This window comes from Sceloporus occidentalis, unplaced genomic scaffold (assembly GCF_023333645.1).
Source record: "Sceloporus occidentalis isolate IW3139 unplaced genomic scaffold, rSceOcc1.0.p SCAF_2, whole genome shotgun sequence".
Classification (NCBI taxonomy): Eukaryota; Metazoa; Chordata; class Lepidosauria; order Squamata; family Phrynosomatidae; genus Sceloporus; species Sceloporus occidentalis.
This window is the reverse complement of record NW_028316982.1, coordinates 267,951,810-267,968,723: the sequence shown is the minus strand read 5'-3', so window position 1 is coordinate 267,968,723 and position 16,914 is coordinate 267,951,810. Positions and strand designations below refer to the sequence as shown.

Below are 16,914 nucleotides of genomic sequence, written 5' to 3'. Positions count from 1 at the left end.
AGGTCAGCTTTTAAGTCACTTCCCATTGAAAAAATGGTCCCTCCTGGGCCTAAAATGGCCCAGTGATGGTTCCCCAAAATGGAGAAGTTGACCACCACACTCCCTAGGGGACATTTTCTTTTCAACAAGCAATTGGGGAATGTGGTAGGTGGGAAGCCTTCCAATATCCACTAGAGATGCCAGTCACAGATGCTGGTGAAACGTCAGGAATAAACTCTTCTAGAACATGGCCACGTTATCCGAAAAACCCACAAAAATGTATAGATTAAAGAGATCTTTGCCTGCCTGTAGGCTGACATGGAGGTGAGTCCATCTCAGTGGGGGTTGGCCACTTGACTCTTGCTCAGCTGCTATTAGAGTTCTTTGGTTCTTCTTCTTCTTGATATTTATTGTTCCATTGAAGGGTTTAAATATTTTTTTACAATTTTTAAAAAAAGACACCAGCCGTTTGTATCAATTATGCAACTGGTGGGAAATTACTTTTTTAGACTGTATCTCCCAGAATCTCCCAGCCACGAACATCCCACGAACATCCATGCTGGGATTCTGGGAGTTTTACTCCCCAAAGTAGCATTCTCATGCTGTGAACAGAAGATATATAACTATAATCCTCAAATTCCCACAAGGCCCTACTGACTTCCTTCCTGACATCCATTTGATTCTGTCTGGGATTTATAGGTTTTAAAAAATATTGAGAACACTCAGCCAGAAAGCTCTAGGGCCTCTCCAAACTACAAATCCCAAGATTCCAAAGGATGCAGCCATGGCAATTAAAGTAGTATCAAAGTGCTATAATAAAGCAAAAAGCCTCCTGCTAATATATTTTTATAAAAGAATTATCATAGGGTTGTAATGAACTAAAGAAAGCAGTAAATAAAGAGAGAAAAGAGAAAGAAAGAAGATTAGTTCATGCTGAAGAAGGTTATAAGCATCATCTGCAATGTGACTCTTTTAAATACAGTGGGCCCTTGGTATCCACTGGGGTTTGGTCCAGGACCTCCCTTAGATACCAACATCAATGGATGTTCAAATCCCATTAAATACATCTTGAAGCTGCATGCTAGCCAGGAGAAGATATGAACAAAATCAGGCCTGTATCTCAAATCCAACGATCACAGGCCAGTTCTCTTTACATGGTGACAATGATGAACAGTAATGCAAATATAGACAGCTAGCCACATGGAGGAGGTCAAGTGTCAACTGTTTATTGGCACATCAAATCCCTCCTCTGAGCAGCTTCAAGGCAGAGGTCACAAAGAGCACCATGCAGATAACAACTGCGTAAGGATTTAAAGAAACAACTTCCCAGAGCTTGAGCCAACATAGAGGCATCACTAGGGAGATGTAGGACCTTATCGCACTCACAATTTTCAGCGTTTTGGGGATGGAAGGAGGACGCTCGTGTGCGCGCACGTCCGGCAGAAAACGGAGTTTATCACACACGAAGACGTCCTCCAAGAGGCCCCGTTCCGCCCCCCCCCCGGCGCGCACCTGTTCGCGTCCAGGCCTGATGGGTGTGATTTTTGCCTGACGGATTACCTTCTGTTGGCAAAAAATGGCTCCCGTCAGGACTGGACACGAACGGGTGCACGCCGGGGGGCGGAACGGGGCCTCTTGGAGGACGTCTTTGTGTGCGATAAACTCCGTTTTTTGCAGGACGTGTGCGCACACAAGTGTACTCCTCCAGTCCCCAGAACGTTGAAAATTGTGAGTGCGATAAGGTCCTTAGATGGCACTAGTTGACACCCTGGAGGGACTGGCATGGCTGCTGGGCAAGTGAGAAAGGGCATTGCCTCCCTATGTGTATTGTACTGTATGGATGAGGTTGTAATCCTGCCTCAATCTGTAGGGAGAGGCAGGAAATATAAATACATTTTTATTATTATTATTATTATTATTATTATTATTATTATTATTGGCTTGCCATCATCCTCTTTCACAAAACTCAGACAAAAGTTTGAGGCAGTTTATCAAACCCTCCCACTGTCTATAAAATGCCCCCTCACACCACATTTTGATATTTAACACTGCATACACTCAGCCCCCCTGTATCCATGGATTCAACCAGCCAAGGATTCAAAATATTCCAAAAATATACTAATTTCAAAAAGCAAACTTTGATTTTGGAGACATCATTTGACTTGGAAAATCTATATAATGGGACTTGAGCATCCATGGATTTTGGTATCCACAGGGGGTCCTGGAACCAAACCCCAGCAGATACACCAATGTCCCGCTGTATTTCAAGGTTGTTTATATTTCCATTCATTTACATTCTGCAATTCTGTTGGGGATATTTTTCAAACCCTTCAATCTAGGATTTCCCTGGTTTTCTGAGAGAAATGGTAAGCCGATATATGCTATATGCATGTATCCTATATCCTAGGGTGGTATTATTATGCCTGTATTACAGGATCAGATAGAAAGAAATCAAATCTAGTTTTCATGTCAAAAGTAATATTCCAACTCGGGATCTCCCAGTTCTCAGCTGTTGCACTACACCAGCAGCAGATCAACTAGGTTACTCACCAGGATTCGGTTACAAAAACCTTTCTTCTAAATCTTTAAGCAACCCAACAGGATTGGGTTGCCTTTAACAATCCTAAATACCACATCCTGAGCCCCTGGATACCCGAAGGATTGTGTTTTCTAACATGAGGCTGCCTGTACAGAGATCACCTTTGCTAGAGCTTGGAGAAGTTAACTTTTGGACTTCAATACTAGGGAGCTGTGAGAATTATAGTTTAAAGGGGTTAACCCCAAGCTCTGATATTTGGAGGCTTTTCTGAGTCTGGCATTTGAAGGGAAGCAGATACAGAAAGGAGAGAGAAAAAAGACTTATTGGATGATGACACCAAACTTGTTGAAAACCGTCCGTAAGGAAGTTGATTTGCAATGTATTTTAATATCAAGTAGAGATTTTCTGTATTTGCTCAGTGGTCTTTACTTTCAGTTTTACTTGTTTTTGTCTAATCTTCCTGACATCTGCTTGTCTAATTCTCTTGTTGTTTTTTTGGCATTTTGTTGTTTTATTTGTGAGCTATTTTAAACCCACTTCCATCAAAAACTGACCTATTATTATTCACAATAGCATTAATAATGTGCCCTAGATATAGTGATAGGTCACAAAATGCAAGAAAGAAAATAAAAATTTAAAGCACCCAAATGCTATCTTGTTGTGCAAGGTATTACAAAAACTGTTTCACATAATGGAGTGAAATAATTCAACAATATTTGGATCATCCGGTACTTTGGATAAGGGAACATGATGTGTAATAGCGTGACAAGCTTTGTGAAACAAACCAGTTCCTCTATCTCTGTCTCTGTGCCTATTTGCAAAAGGAGATGTCTCTGAGTGCATACTGGTCTTCATGAGTGTTTTTAAAAACAGTAGAACATTTAACATCAGTCTTTGCATTTCTATTTCGAAGCAGTAGATAAGTCTACTCATTTGAGATATGGTGCTGGAGAAGAGTGCTGAGGATACTGTGGACAGCCAAAAAGACACATAGGTCCTTGAACAGATCAAGCCTGAAACCTCCCTGGAAGCCAAGATGATCAAACTGAGGCTGTCTTACTTTGGCCACATAATGAGAAATCAACACTCACTAGAAAAGACAATAATGTGAGGAAAGGTAGAAGGCAGCAGAAAGCGAAGAAGACTGCATGCCAGATGGATAGACTCAGGGAGGTCATGGGTCTGAATTTGCAAGACTTAAGCAAAACAGTGGAGGACAGGGGGTCTCCGTCTCATCCAGTGGGTTGCCATGAGTCTGGACCGACTTGAGGGCAATTAACAACAAAGTAGACAAATATCCATTTCACAATTGTGCATGTCACAAATACCCATTTTCTTTTGAAACGTAACAGAGCAGCTTTTGATTTCTGTTTGGATTAGTGAAGCCTCTCTCCACCCTTTTACCCTAGAGGAACCCTTGAAATAATTATCAGGTCTCGGAGAACCCTTGCATGAAAATTACTGTATCTACAGCTCAAAAAAAGTTATTTTTCTCACAGGCATAATCTCTTGCAGAACCCCTAGTGGCTTCTCACGGAACCCTAGCATTGCTGGGAACCGTCGCTAAGAAACCCTGGATTAGAGACTGCCAGGAACAACCAAGTGGGTGCAAACAGGCTGTAAGAACTAACATACAAAGAAATGCAGCAACTCTTCAATCTGGCATAAGTAACCATGCCATGGAACTGGGACTCAGCAGGACATTTGGGTTAGCAGGGATAATAATGTCATCTGCCTCTTTCAGATTTCCCCACTGCCTCTGAGCATAGCCACAATAATCGGAGTAGCTGTGCAAAAACTGATTTTCCGGCTATGATGTATTGTTGCTGTTCATTATCCCTGTTGTAATGCAGAGTTACTTGGGTGGCTTGGTCTTGAATGGAATGGATAATGGAGACTCATTAGCTTTACAAAAGACTTGGTGCTGGTGGAGATGAAAATGAATTTGTTGACTTTCAAACAGAAATGTTTCTCTGCACTGCTGGGAAAAGGAATTCCTGGAAAATCTTGAGTCATATAGTGTTTGGGGACAAATTGTGTCCCTCTGTTTCCTTTCCTTCTGCATTCTGGGATATCTTCAGCCAAAGTCCAACGTGCTAACTGTTACACTGCCCTTTGCCAGGTCATTGTTCTGTGTCTTTCTGTTGGTCCTCATGGACTATGCTTTATGTTTATACTGCCACTCAGTGTGTGTGTTTGTATATTGAGAGAGAAGGATGGAGCACTCTTCAATTTTGACTCTGTTTGGAAGTGTGGTTATCAAAACTGCTATTATGAGTACCTGCGATTCATAAATTTATGAATTTATGAACTGTATCACTAGTAGGGATGCCAGATCAGGGCTATCCCAGTCCCTGAGTTTCCAGGACCAAAATCTAAGACCTGGGGACAACCCCTAGTCATGTAACAGTGAGCAGGCCTGCTGATTTCACAAGGATGAAGTTCTGGAATTTATTGCCACAAGATGTGGTGATGGCAACTGGGTTAGATGGAGACAGGGCCTATTCAGAATCATCGACTCAGATTTTGAACTCACTACACTGTGACTCCTATCTGGTTCTTGTCTAGTACCCACCATCTCATTTTCATTAGTCGCTCGCATCTGTTGAAAGACATTGCATCCCATCAGGCCTGTTTTCCTGCTTTATTGTTCTTTTGATATTAATGTACATTTTTATTCCTGCTTGGGTTCAGGGTTCAATTCCTTGCTTGGTTATGGAAACCCACTGGGTGACCTTGGGCAAGTCACACACTCTCAGCCCCCCAAAAAATCCATGACAGGTTGCCTTTAGTTGGAAATGACTTGAGACAGTCTGTAGTTCCTTGCCATCTTCGATTAAGCTAGGATCTCCAGAAAAAAAATACTGGAGGAAACCCAAGCTTAGAAAAGTTCCTTTTAGGGGGATGTCTCTTCCAAGAATTCCCCAATGGCCAAACTGACTAATGGTTTCTAGGATTGTCCAACAGAAACAAACCCACCACCTTTCCGAAATTCTCTCGAGACACTTTTGTTGTGATGTTTGGGAGCTGTCGCCTATCATGGTAGATATAATTTTGGGCAAGATCAGAGAAGGGAATACCTTTTGTCCCTACAAGTGTTCTTGGACTATAGCTTGCAAGTTGCAGCATCCATCATCGTTGGCTGTGTTAGTAAGGGTCGCTATTCATGCTCCCAAAAGTCTTTTGAGAAATTATTTGGAGTATCTGTACAGAAAACAGATTTTTGCACAGAAAAACAAAACCTTGCTGCACAGGAAACATTCTTTCTGCACAAAAAATATTGCTCCTGTGCAGAAAGCGTGTTTTCTTTGCATAATATGTTTTTGCAAGCATTGGAAAATCCCATCACTGGCCACCAAACAAGTAATAATAACCAAAGTTTTTTGTGGGTTTTTCGGGCTATGTGGCCATGTTCCAGAAGAGTTTGTTTCTGATGTCTCGCTGGCATCTGTGGCTGGCATCTTCAGAGAATGCTGGCATGGAAGTGAGTGGGGTATACATATATTGTGTGACCCTGGGTTAATAACCAATATCTTTTCTAACCCTAATATGAGAAGGTGGAAGGGTATCTTTTTTGTTGGGAATCACAACTTTTGTTTGGTAATAGGAGGGGAATCCCAGGTCCCTGTCAACCACTGGCCCTGGCAACAACAACTGCCAGCATTCAGCCTATGATGCCAACCACTGCAGCGTCTGACTCTTGGGAGCAAAAAGTTTGGCCACATTGAACTCAGCCTTGTGCTACCATGCCCAGATCTTCATTGTCCAACAGCAAATATAGTTGACACACTAGTCTCTTGGCCACAAATCTCTTGGACATCTAGAGTCAGGGTTGGTCTATAACAGGGAGATCAATCTTTGCTTATCTCTTCACAAAATCATAGAGTTGGAATAAACCCCTAGGACCATCAGTCCAACCCCCTGCCATGCAGGAACACACAATCCAAGCACTCCCAACAAATGGCCATCCAGTCTCTGTTTAGAAATGTCCAAGGAAGGAGACGCCATCACCCTCCAAGGAAGCACATTCCACTGCTGAAAACCTCTTACTGTCAGGAAGTTCTTCCTAATGTTGAGGACAAATTCCTTTTCCTGTAGCTTGAATCCATTGCTCTGTGCCTTTCCACATACACAAGAATGGAAAATTCCAAATGTTTTCTCCTCATTTTCACTTTTAAAAAAAAAAAAAAAAAAGGCTAGCCTTTTTAGATTTTTCAGAAAAATTTGCAAAGTTGTTTTAGACAAAAGCAGGGTTTTTTAGCACTCAAAAATTTGCACAAAATACAAGCGAAAGAGGTCTCTTTGGCTAGATAGCAAACTTTTTGCAGCGACTGACCTATTTTTCAGTATCTCAATTTGCCACCCCCAAAAAAACAAAATAAAAAAGGTGGAAAGAAATGAGCTCCCAGAAGACTAAAAGGGATGGGGACCTTTAAAACTAATTTATTTCAGTATGACCTTTTATAGGTTTCAGTTCACTTCCTCACCTCTTCAGATTGAATTTTATGAAAGCTAATGCTAGGATAATCAGTTAATCTTAAAGGTGCTGTTACTCTCTTCCTCCTACACCCCTTTTCATAATCTGTTTCTTTGAAATCATGCTGAAACAGCTTGTCTCAATGAGGATGAGCAAATTTGCAAATATGATTTCCATCCCTTGTCCAAAAGAACTCCTTTCCCCAAATCCAAACCTTTGTTTCGAAACAGAGTGTTTTTCCATTCAATGCTGGTTGAATCTAAGTTCATTTTTTACCATGGCCAGTCTTTCAGAATTAAGCTTCCATTTGGTTGTTGTCCACATCAAATCCCCTGTGATTTCCAAGTAGCATTTCAGGACCTCTCTGGAGTGAAGTGGAAAGAAGAGCTAGCCTTAGGTATCATTTGCACATTAGTGTTATAGGCTGAGTTTCCTTATCCAGAATTCTCAAATCTGAAACAATCCAAATTCCAAAAATGTCCACATGGGTGGCTGAGCTAGTGATAACTTTGCTTTCTGATGTTTCAGTGTAAACAAACTATTTAATACACATAATTATTAAAAATGTTGTGTATAAAGTTACTTTCAGGCTATGTGTATGAAGTGTATACAAAACATAAGTGAATTTCATGTTGGGCTTATGTCTCATCTCCAAGATATCTCATTATGTATAGGCAAATATTCCAAAATCTGAAAAACTCCAACATCCAAAACAGATCTGCTCCCAAACTGTTCTGAAAAGGGAGACTCAGCCTCTACTGAATTATCAGAGCCCAGATGATGATTGCATGTTTTCATGTACATATTAAATGATATAAAAAACAAGATAGAACCAGGGAGAACTCCACTGGGGACTGACCAGGGTTTCAAATAGGCATCACCAAATACCGTCTCTTCCTAAGGCTGCTTTAGGAAAAGCTGAAGTTACCTAATCATGTATTCCCAAATTTGATCCATTTAACAGAATATCATGGTCATTGCACCTTCCCTTAGCATGTGTGCAATTCAAAGAAGTATTTAGATATTTTAAGGCCTCATTCACACTACATAATAAACCAGTTTTCAAACTGGTTTAAACCACTTTAAAATGCCCTTGTTCACACTGGCGCCGAATTTCTCTGATGCAGTTTGTGGGGGGCCAGCGCTAAACTCGGTTAAACTAGTTCTTCCGAATCCTAGGCATTTAGCGCATCTTTTTAAATGATTCAGTTCAAGTGCGAAGGCATTGTCAATTGGATTCAGTTCTCTGTGATGCAATCATCCCTGTGATGTCGCACATTTCAGAATCCATTTTTAATCAATCCAATTGTTAATGTGAACCTGGGGTGGGTTAAATTGAAATTAGCAGGTTCGGTTGTGGCAATTAAAGTCTGAACATCTATTCAGTGTCAAATCATTCCATTGATTCAAAATGATCTAATGCAAAAATCGGTTTATTATATAGTGTGAATGAAGCCAGTTTACTCATGTTCATACAGAAACTTGAAGGAAATCTGAAAGATGCTTCAGTAATGTATTGGGGGTGAAGGGGAGCTGTGGAAATGTCCTTATGTCCATCTGTGAATTTTTGGAAGGTATGAGAGCCAGTGTCGCATGGTAGTGTGAGTGTTGGACTATGACTCTGGAGACCAGGGTTTGATTCCCAGCTCAGTCATGAAACCAACTGGGTGACCATGGGCAAGTCACAGTCTCTCAGCCTGAAGGGAATGCAATGGCTAACCACCTCTGCACAAATCTTGCCAAGAAAACTCCATGATAGGTTTGCCTTAGGGTTGCCATAAGTCAGAAATGACTTGAAGGCACAACAACAAGAACAAGAACATTTAACATATGATGGAGCCTTTATCTGCCCGATAAGTCACAGATGATGCGAGTGTTATGGCAGACATTGTAAAGACTACTCCTTGTTACATATGAATCTATTGGGGAAAACATAATGGGTACCAACTGTTACACCTTTTCCTGCCACCCTAATATTTACCTTGTAGTGATGCTGGACAAGGATGCTGTTGTGGCCTGCATGAGATGGCAAGGGCAGCATTATGGGCATGAGGATCCAAGCCCCCAAGTCCCAACTAACTGTCCTAGGAATCCTTGGAAATTTAAGTTCCCAGGGTACAAGCTGCTTGCTAAAACATTCAGAAGCAACAGTTTTTTGGAAGGGGGCTCACAGCTGACTAATTCAGCAGCAGAAGAAGACAAGTTTAGTGGTTGGTCAGCACACCCAAGGAAGCAGGCTCTTCGATTTGCTAAAAATACGGATCCCATAGCATAGATGCTCCAGTCTGTAACAAGTACAGTGGTCCCTCCACATTTGTTGGGTTTAGAGCCAAATGATCCCATCAATGTGGAAAAACTGCAAATAAAAAAACATTATTCCTTTTACCTAAGAGAACATCTCTTTAGGAATCTCCAGGTCCTCCAGTGCAACTGTGTGGTTGACATCTGCCAGAAGTTGATCATAGAATCATGCTGGAGGACCGGCAAACTTCTAGGTTCTCCATCACAATTCTATGGCCACTTTCTGGCAGAGCTGTGCTGGAGGATTTAGAGATTCCTAGAGATAATATATTAATCAAACCCACAAATAATCAAATCCACAAAAGTCAAAGCCGCAAATGTGGAAGACCAACTGTAATTCTGATGTCCAAGAATATGGATTTTACTATACCAGTGCAAATGGTAGGTTGCAGTATGGTGTTAAAATCCATATGCTGTGTGGGTGGAATGGCGCTTCATACAAAGCAACTGTCACACAGTCTGAACTGAAAACAACCACAGAGCAGCCGTTGTTTAGCAATAGCTCAGAACTCCCGACTTGTTGGTTGTTCTTCTTTTTCACTTTATTTCCCTATTCTCTGTCTCTCTTTTGTTTTTTTGCCTTTGCTCCCCTGTAGTTTCTCTGTGGCTATGCATCCAGTACTTTTGGCCAGTCGCCTGCACCCACTTTGAAGGTAAAATAAATCAAAGAGCTCCCTTCTGTGGTATGTTCACTTCTACCGTCTGTCACTGGTTTACTACTTTCCTTGCGTCATTTATAACAGATCCCTCCCAAGAGGACAGATTCGCGTATGGAGACACAGAGGGCTTGTCTCAGAGAAGCAAGGCTGTTTTCTGAGTTGGCTAGGGATGAGTGGAACCGCTACCTTCTTCGTGAAAAGGTGAAAAAAAAGGGGGCAACTAAAAAAATTAATGCTATTCCAGAGTACAGTGGGTCCTCCACATTCATTGGGGTTCCAGATTCTGAACCTCTGTGAAAGTGGGTTTAAAAACCACTTTAAAAAACAACTTAGAGAACATCTCTCTAGGAATCGCTAGGTCCTTCAGTGCAACTCTGTGGTCTTTCTTGAAGACCTGCAAACAGCTAGAGGTGTTCTCTCTAGGAATTTCTAGGTTCTCCAGTGCAACTTCTGATGAAAGTTGGCCATAGGGTTTCACTGGAGGATCTAGGGATTCCTAGAGAGAACATATTAGTCAAATCCATGAATAATCAAATCTGCAAAAGTCAAAGGCACAAATCTGGAAGACCGACTGTACAGTGGTCCTGGGTATCCACTGGGGTTTGGTTCCAGGACTCCTTGTGGATGCCAAAATCTGTAGATGCTCAATTCCCATTAAATACAATGGCATAGTAAAATGGTATCCCTTATATAAAATGGCAAAATCAAGGTTTGCTTTGTGGAATTTATTTAAAGCATTTATATAATTTTTGGATATGTTCAAGCCATGGCTACAGAGGGTTGACTACTTTCCTTGTGGATTAAAGGGTGGAAGTTTAGGGGCTTTCTAGTGTTAGAAACAAGATGACTAGCTAGTATTTGGAAAGGTTCCTGCCCTGTAAGAACTCCCCAGAGTTTGGGGGATTTATTTTGTGGCGTGTAGCTTCCAGAATCTTCCAGCCTGCTAGGGGATTTTTTGAATTGTAGACCAAAAAGTACCTTTAGATTCTTAGATGCAAGGAGTTTCAGTAGTAGAAGAGTTAGAGAGATGTATTTTAGCCATACATCCACCAGCCTTCTCACCAGCTGTGAAGAGGACAGATAGGATCAGGCTGGAGCTGTGGAACAACAGACACAAGATTGAATCCGATAACTTGTTCTGACAAATTGTGGAGACCACGTGAGCTCTCATATCCAGGCTGGTAAACCCAGCAGCCCTAGCCAGCATGACCAGCGACGAGACATGATGAGATTAGCAGTTCATCAACATCTGGAGGGCAGGAACTTTCATGCCTTAAATCCTTCCCTCATCTGAGTCCTTGTCTTTGGCACCATCTCTTCTGGCACACTGTCATCTCCATTAGTTGTGCATTTGTGTGTGTGTGTGTGTGTGTGTGTGTATATATATATATATATATATATATATATATATATGCACAATAATGAGCCATTGGGAGCGATTCAGGTTTGCAATTTTGCATGGCATAATGGTTTGAATGTTAGATTGTGACTGTGGAGCCCAGGGTTCGATTCCCTGCTTGGCCATGAAACCCATTGGGTGAACTTGAGCAATTCACATGCTCTCAGCCTCAGGGGAAGGCAATGGCAAACCTCCTCTAAAGAAATCTTGCCAAGAAAATCCTATGACAGCTTTGCATCATAAGTCAGAAACAACTTGAAGGCACACAGCAACAACAGCAAAGCACCTCTGGACCCGACTTTGCACCTGTGTATTCAGGTATCATTTCTGGCCTGCCATCTTTTTGCTTGGCTTTGACCATGTACCATCTGATGAGAGCAGGCCTGGTCACAATTTACATCTGGATTGGATGAATATAATGTTTCTGTTCATGAGTTGCTCCTGAAGACTGTTTTGAGTCTTCTGCTAGTACAAAATACTGCTGTGGCTTTTGGACAATTATAATGAGCGCCAGTAATAGCTGATGTGCTACCTCATTACTCTTTCAGCTGTTGTAGCTTCTGATCCCTTATTATGTGCAACACAAGGTGTTGGTTGTTAGTGGCATCATTAGGGTTGGCATCGCCTGGTGTGGTAACTCTTAGCTTCATTCCCCCCTTTGACCTTATTCCATAACACACCATACAACAGTGGTGTCACTAGGGTTGGCATCACCCAGTGTGGTAACTCATGGTTTCACATAGACCCTTTGACTTCCTCCCATACCTTACAGAATCCTTAATGTTTTTTGTTTTACTCATATTACTCGTAAATGGAAATTCCTGTATATCATTGAATGTAATGGCAATAATTGTGACATTGAAGATTTTCACACCAGTGCTTACCGTGGGTAAGTGTAACCTGTGGGCCCCATGTGATACCCCAAGGCCATTTGGGGAGGGGCAGAGATTTTTTTTTTTTTTTTTTTTACTGAAAATGGGCACTCACTGTCTGAGATAACTTAGTGGCCCTCCTACATATCATTAGCTATTGAAGATTTGACCTTTTCTATTGGGGTTCCCAGGAGGTGGGGTTCCCTGCTTGGGAGATTTGGATGCCTCTCAGTATGCCAATGGTTTGCTATTAACTGCCTCAAACCTTACTTATAAGGCAGACTAGTAAGTGAAATAAACAAAATGCTGTGGATGTAGCGTATCTTCATTTCCCTTTGACAAGGGTCGTGCAAACAAGCTAGTAAAGTGCAGGCTAGACAATGCAACTGTTAGATGGATTTATAATTGGTTGACCAACCAAACCAAAGGGTTCTCAGCAATGGCTCCTCTTCTTCATCCTGGAGAGAAGTGACCAGTGGGGTGCCACAGGGTTCTGTCCTGGGCCCAAATTGCTATTCAACATCCTTAACAATGACTTGCTTGAAAGAATAGGAGGCATGCTTATCAAATTTGAAGACGACACCAAATTAGGGGGAGTAGCTAATACACCAGAGGAGTATGACCTCAGTGATTAGAAAGCTGGGCCAAAACTAACAAAATGAGAAATGTAACAGAAGAAATGTAAGGTAATGCACTTAGACAAAAAACTTAAAATAATTAAAAAATTAAAAATACAATAAAAATTTAAAAATGAAATGCATAGCTATAAGATGGAGGACACCTGACTTAACAAGACTACATGTAAAAGGGATCTAGGAATCCTAGTAGACTGCACATTGAACATGAGTCAACAGTGTAATGCAGTTGCTAAAAAGCCCAATGCGATTCTAGGCTGAATCAATAGAAGTATAGTGTTTAGGCTGAGGGAAGAAATAGTACCACTCTATTCTGCTTTGGTCAGGCCCCACCTGGAATAGTGGGCACCACAATTTAACAGAGAGATTGACAAGCTGGATCGTGTCCAGAGGAGGTGGACCAAAATGGGAAAAGGCCACCTTTTGAGGAGTGGCTTAGGCAGCTGGCTATATTTATTCTGGAGAAGAGAAGGTTAAAAGACATGGAACAGTGGATTCAAACTACAGGGAAAGGGATTCCACCTCAACATTAAGAATAACTTTCTGCCAGTAAGAGCTGTTTAACAGTGGAACGCACTCCTTTGGAGTGTGATGGAATCCTTCTCTGGAGGTTTTTAACAGAGGCTGGATGGACATCTGTCAGAGGGAGTGCTTTGATGATGTTTTCTTGCATGGCAGAATGGGATTGGACTGGATGGCCCTGAGTCTCTTTCAACTCTAAGATTCTATGCTTTTGAAGGCACTTTGGAAATTTCAGCTGGCAGGGAGTTGGACTGGATGCCTACCCATAGGAAGATATCACACGGAGGCAAATCCCATGCAGAAATGGGATTTTAAAATCTACTAAACACCACAAATGTGGTTTGTTTTTCAGACATGTTGACGAAAAGAGAAATAACGTGAAAATAACCTGAATGGAAAGATGATAAAAACCACTCGCTTCTACTTTCGGAATTTCCCAAAAGTAAAAAGGAGTGGGTGTTGTCAGCTTTCCATTTGGGTTATTTTTGCGTTATTTCTCTTTCACACAAACATCATCTGAAAAACAACCCATATTTTTGGGTTTTTTCTACTTTCTGTTTGAGTTATCCCATAACGTCATGTGAAAAACAACCCACAAAATTGGGTTGTTTTCACTTTTAATCTAGTTTCTGCACGGGATTCGTCCAGTGTGATAAACGCCTTTGATTCTATGAAAACTTGGAAATAAATGCTGCTTTCTCCCACCATCTGAACACTTGCCTTAAAATAAAAGTATTGCTCTCACTGCCTCCAGAATACATTTCACATAGCTGTGGAACTCAATTCCATAGTACAGGAAACTGTCCATAGAATAATTGGGGGGCACAGGAAAACAAAGCACATTTCTTACTAACACAAAATGGCCCAAGACAGACCGTCTGAAAACGGCGGGCTGGAGGCACCTGTTTTAACTCTGGTGGGATGCCATAGCAGCCAAATCGTGCAGCGTCCCTCTGGAGTAAAAAGATGGGACGCTGCCATGATGCCACTGCTGTTACACACTAGGGTTCGGGAGCGTGTGGTTAATGTGCACTCCTGAATCCTAGTATCGGTGGTGGCATGCCCCTTTTGGCCCGTCTGCCTCGGGCCAATGTTATACTAAAAACAGCAACTGCTTTGGGCTGCATCTTCTCACTGAGTGTCACCCAGAATAGTGTCCCCCTAAACAACTATTAACTGTACACTTTGTGTCCTTTATTATGAGAGCAAAGTTTTCAAAAGTTTAGCAAAGTGAGCTGAAGTCTCCCAAGTTCTCTAAAGTCAGCAAACATGTTCATTTGTTGCCATTTATGGCACACCTCTTCTTTTAAGCCCAGGGTGGGTGGCATATTGGTATGGACTTAGACCACAGATCATATTCATCCTGTGTCTCCTTTTCACAGAAGTTCTCCAGAAACCATCAAAGACTGATGATATGGCAAGAAAGAAAAGGAAAAAAAGATATTTTCATAGTTTTAAAGGGGAATCAAACTCTAGGGAGGAGAGCCAGCATGGCATAGTGATTTGTATGTTAGACTATGACTCTGGACACCAGAGTTTGAATCCCTGCCTGGTCATGAAACCCACTGGGTGACCTGGGGCAAGGCACACTCTCTCAGCCTCAGGGGAAGGCAGTGGCAAACCTCCTCTGAACAAATCTTGCCAAGAAAGCCCCATGATAATTTGCCTTAGGATCACCATACATCGGAAATGATGCAAAGGCACGCAGCTCAGGTATCATACTAGGCAGGGCACCTGATTGCCATGCACCTTGTTTTGGTTTTTAAAATAGTTTACCCATGTCTGGAAGGATTTTCTCTCTCTATTTCTTAATCCTGCAGTACTGCCAAATTTCAGTAGCACTGGATCTGGGGAGGGGAGTAAAATTGGTCCACCCCCTTGTAAGCTAGAGACAAGTAGCAAATTTTCAATGTTAAACAAAAATTGAAATGCAAAATATTAGAGAGGCATTTGCAGTCAGCCCAGAAAATAACCCCCTCAAGAGCCATTGAAAAATTATACCCCCCCCCCCAGACAATATTTCCCAGAAAAGAAATCTTAGGAGATTATCGCACTGCGTTCTGAGAACGTTCCTATCATCACGTGATGAGAACGTTCCTGGAACAGATATTACTGCATTAGTAAACTAGAACGTGATCAGAATGTGATCAGAACTGCATTTTACCGCACAGCGATTCCTGAAACCGTTCCGAGAACATATTCCACCAAGGCCGCCTCCGTCTCCTAATTGGCTGAAAGAATGACAGGCAGGGAGGCAGGGAAGCAGGCAGGCGAGCGACTGCAGTGAGGGAAGGGGTGTGTGTGAGAGAGAGAGGGGGGAAAGGAGGAGGGAGGGAAGGGAGGGAAGAAGGAGGGATCGGGAGGAAGGCAGGGAGAAAGAGAAATAAGGAGAGATGAGCCTTGCAAGTTACATCCCAAACCTTTGCAAGGCTGGGAAGAAGGAGGAGCTCCATGCAGGTCTCTTCAAGCCGAAGAAAAGCAAGTTGCCAGGGAGGGGACTGGGCCAAGGGCAGAGCCCCGGCAGCCATAGCAGCTCTTTAAACCGGTTAGAAAAGAAGAGTCCTCTGCTGTCATCCCAATTCCCCATTTTGGCTGCTTGTCAGCCTTTTGCCTCCTGTGTGTGTGCGCATGTAATGTGTGCCTTCATAGAATCATAGAATCATAGAGTTGGAAGAGACCACAAGGGCCATCCAGTCCAACCCCATTCTGCCATGCAGGAAATCACAATCAAAGCATCCCCAACAGATGGCCATCCAGCCTCTGCTTAAAGACCTCCAAGGAAGGAGACTCCACTACACTCTGAGGAAAGAGTGTGTTCCACTGTCGAACAGCCCTTGCTCTCAGGAAGTTCCTCCTAATATTGAAGTGGGATCTCTTTTCCTGGAGCTTGCATCCATTGCTCCGGGTCCTAGTCTCTGGAGCAGCAGAAAACAAGCTTGCTCCCTCATCAATGTGACATCCCTTCAAATATTTAAACAGGGCTATCATATCACCTCTTAATCTTCTCTTCTCCAGGCTAAACATCCCCAGCTCCCTAAGTCGTTCCTTGTAGGGCATGGTTTCCAGACCTTTCACCATTTTAGTCGCCCTCCTTTGGACACGCTCCTTTTTTAATTGTGGTGCCCAGAACTGGACACAATATTCCAGGTGGGGCCTGTGAGCTTCCCTCCCCGCTTTAATTCTTGTCTGGCTCTTTGCTATGGAATTCTGGGAGTTGTTTGCTTGCTTTTGTGTGTTGCTCCAAACAGAGGAGCTTTTGTGGGTTCCTTCCTGGAGGGAAGGAGGAGAAGGTCCTGGGCATCCCTGCCATCCTTGCCTCCTGCAGGCTGCCAGCACAGGAGCCCCGCTGGACATGACACTAGAGGCCCCCGCAGAAGCAGCCAGACCCTCTCCCTCTTGCTCTCTGCTCTGGCCCCCCTGTTTCCCTCTCTCTTTCTCTCTCTTTCCCTTCTTTCCTCTTCTCTCACTTGTCCCAACTTTCCTCCCTTCCCTCCCTCCTTCTTTCCCCCCTCACACACACACAGCTTCCCT

The 16,914-nt window shown here is 42.6% G+C and overlaps 1 protein-coding gene across 3 annotated transcripts in view; it reads left to right on the top strand.

Moving 5' to 3' along the window:
* Positions 1–16,914, top strand: part of MYO7A (myosin VIIA) — a 185,078-nt gene that overhangs the window by 109,186 nt on the left and 58,978 nt on the right. The window contains exons 16-17 of one of the 3 annotated variants that reach the window (XM_089512992.1): positions 9,893–9,949; positions 10,040–10,156. The exons of the other annotated variants lie outside the window; for them this stretch is intronic. Coding sequence (XP_089369118.1) covers positions 9,893–9,949; positions 10,040–10,156 — 174 coding nt within the window. The remainder of the gene's footprint in view (positions 1–9,892; positions 9,950–10,039; positions 10,157–16,914) is intronic. 3 annotated transcript variants of the gene reach the window in all.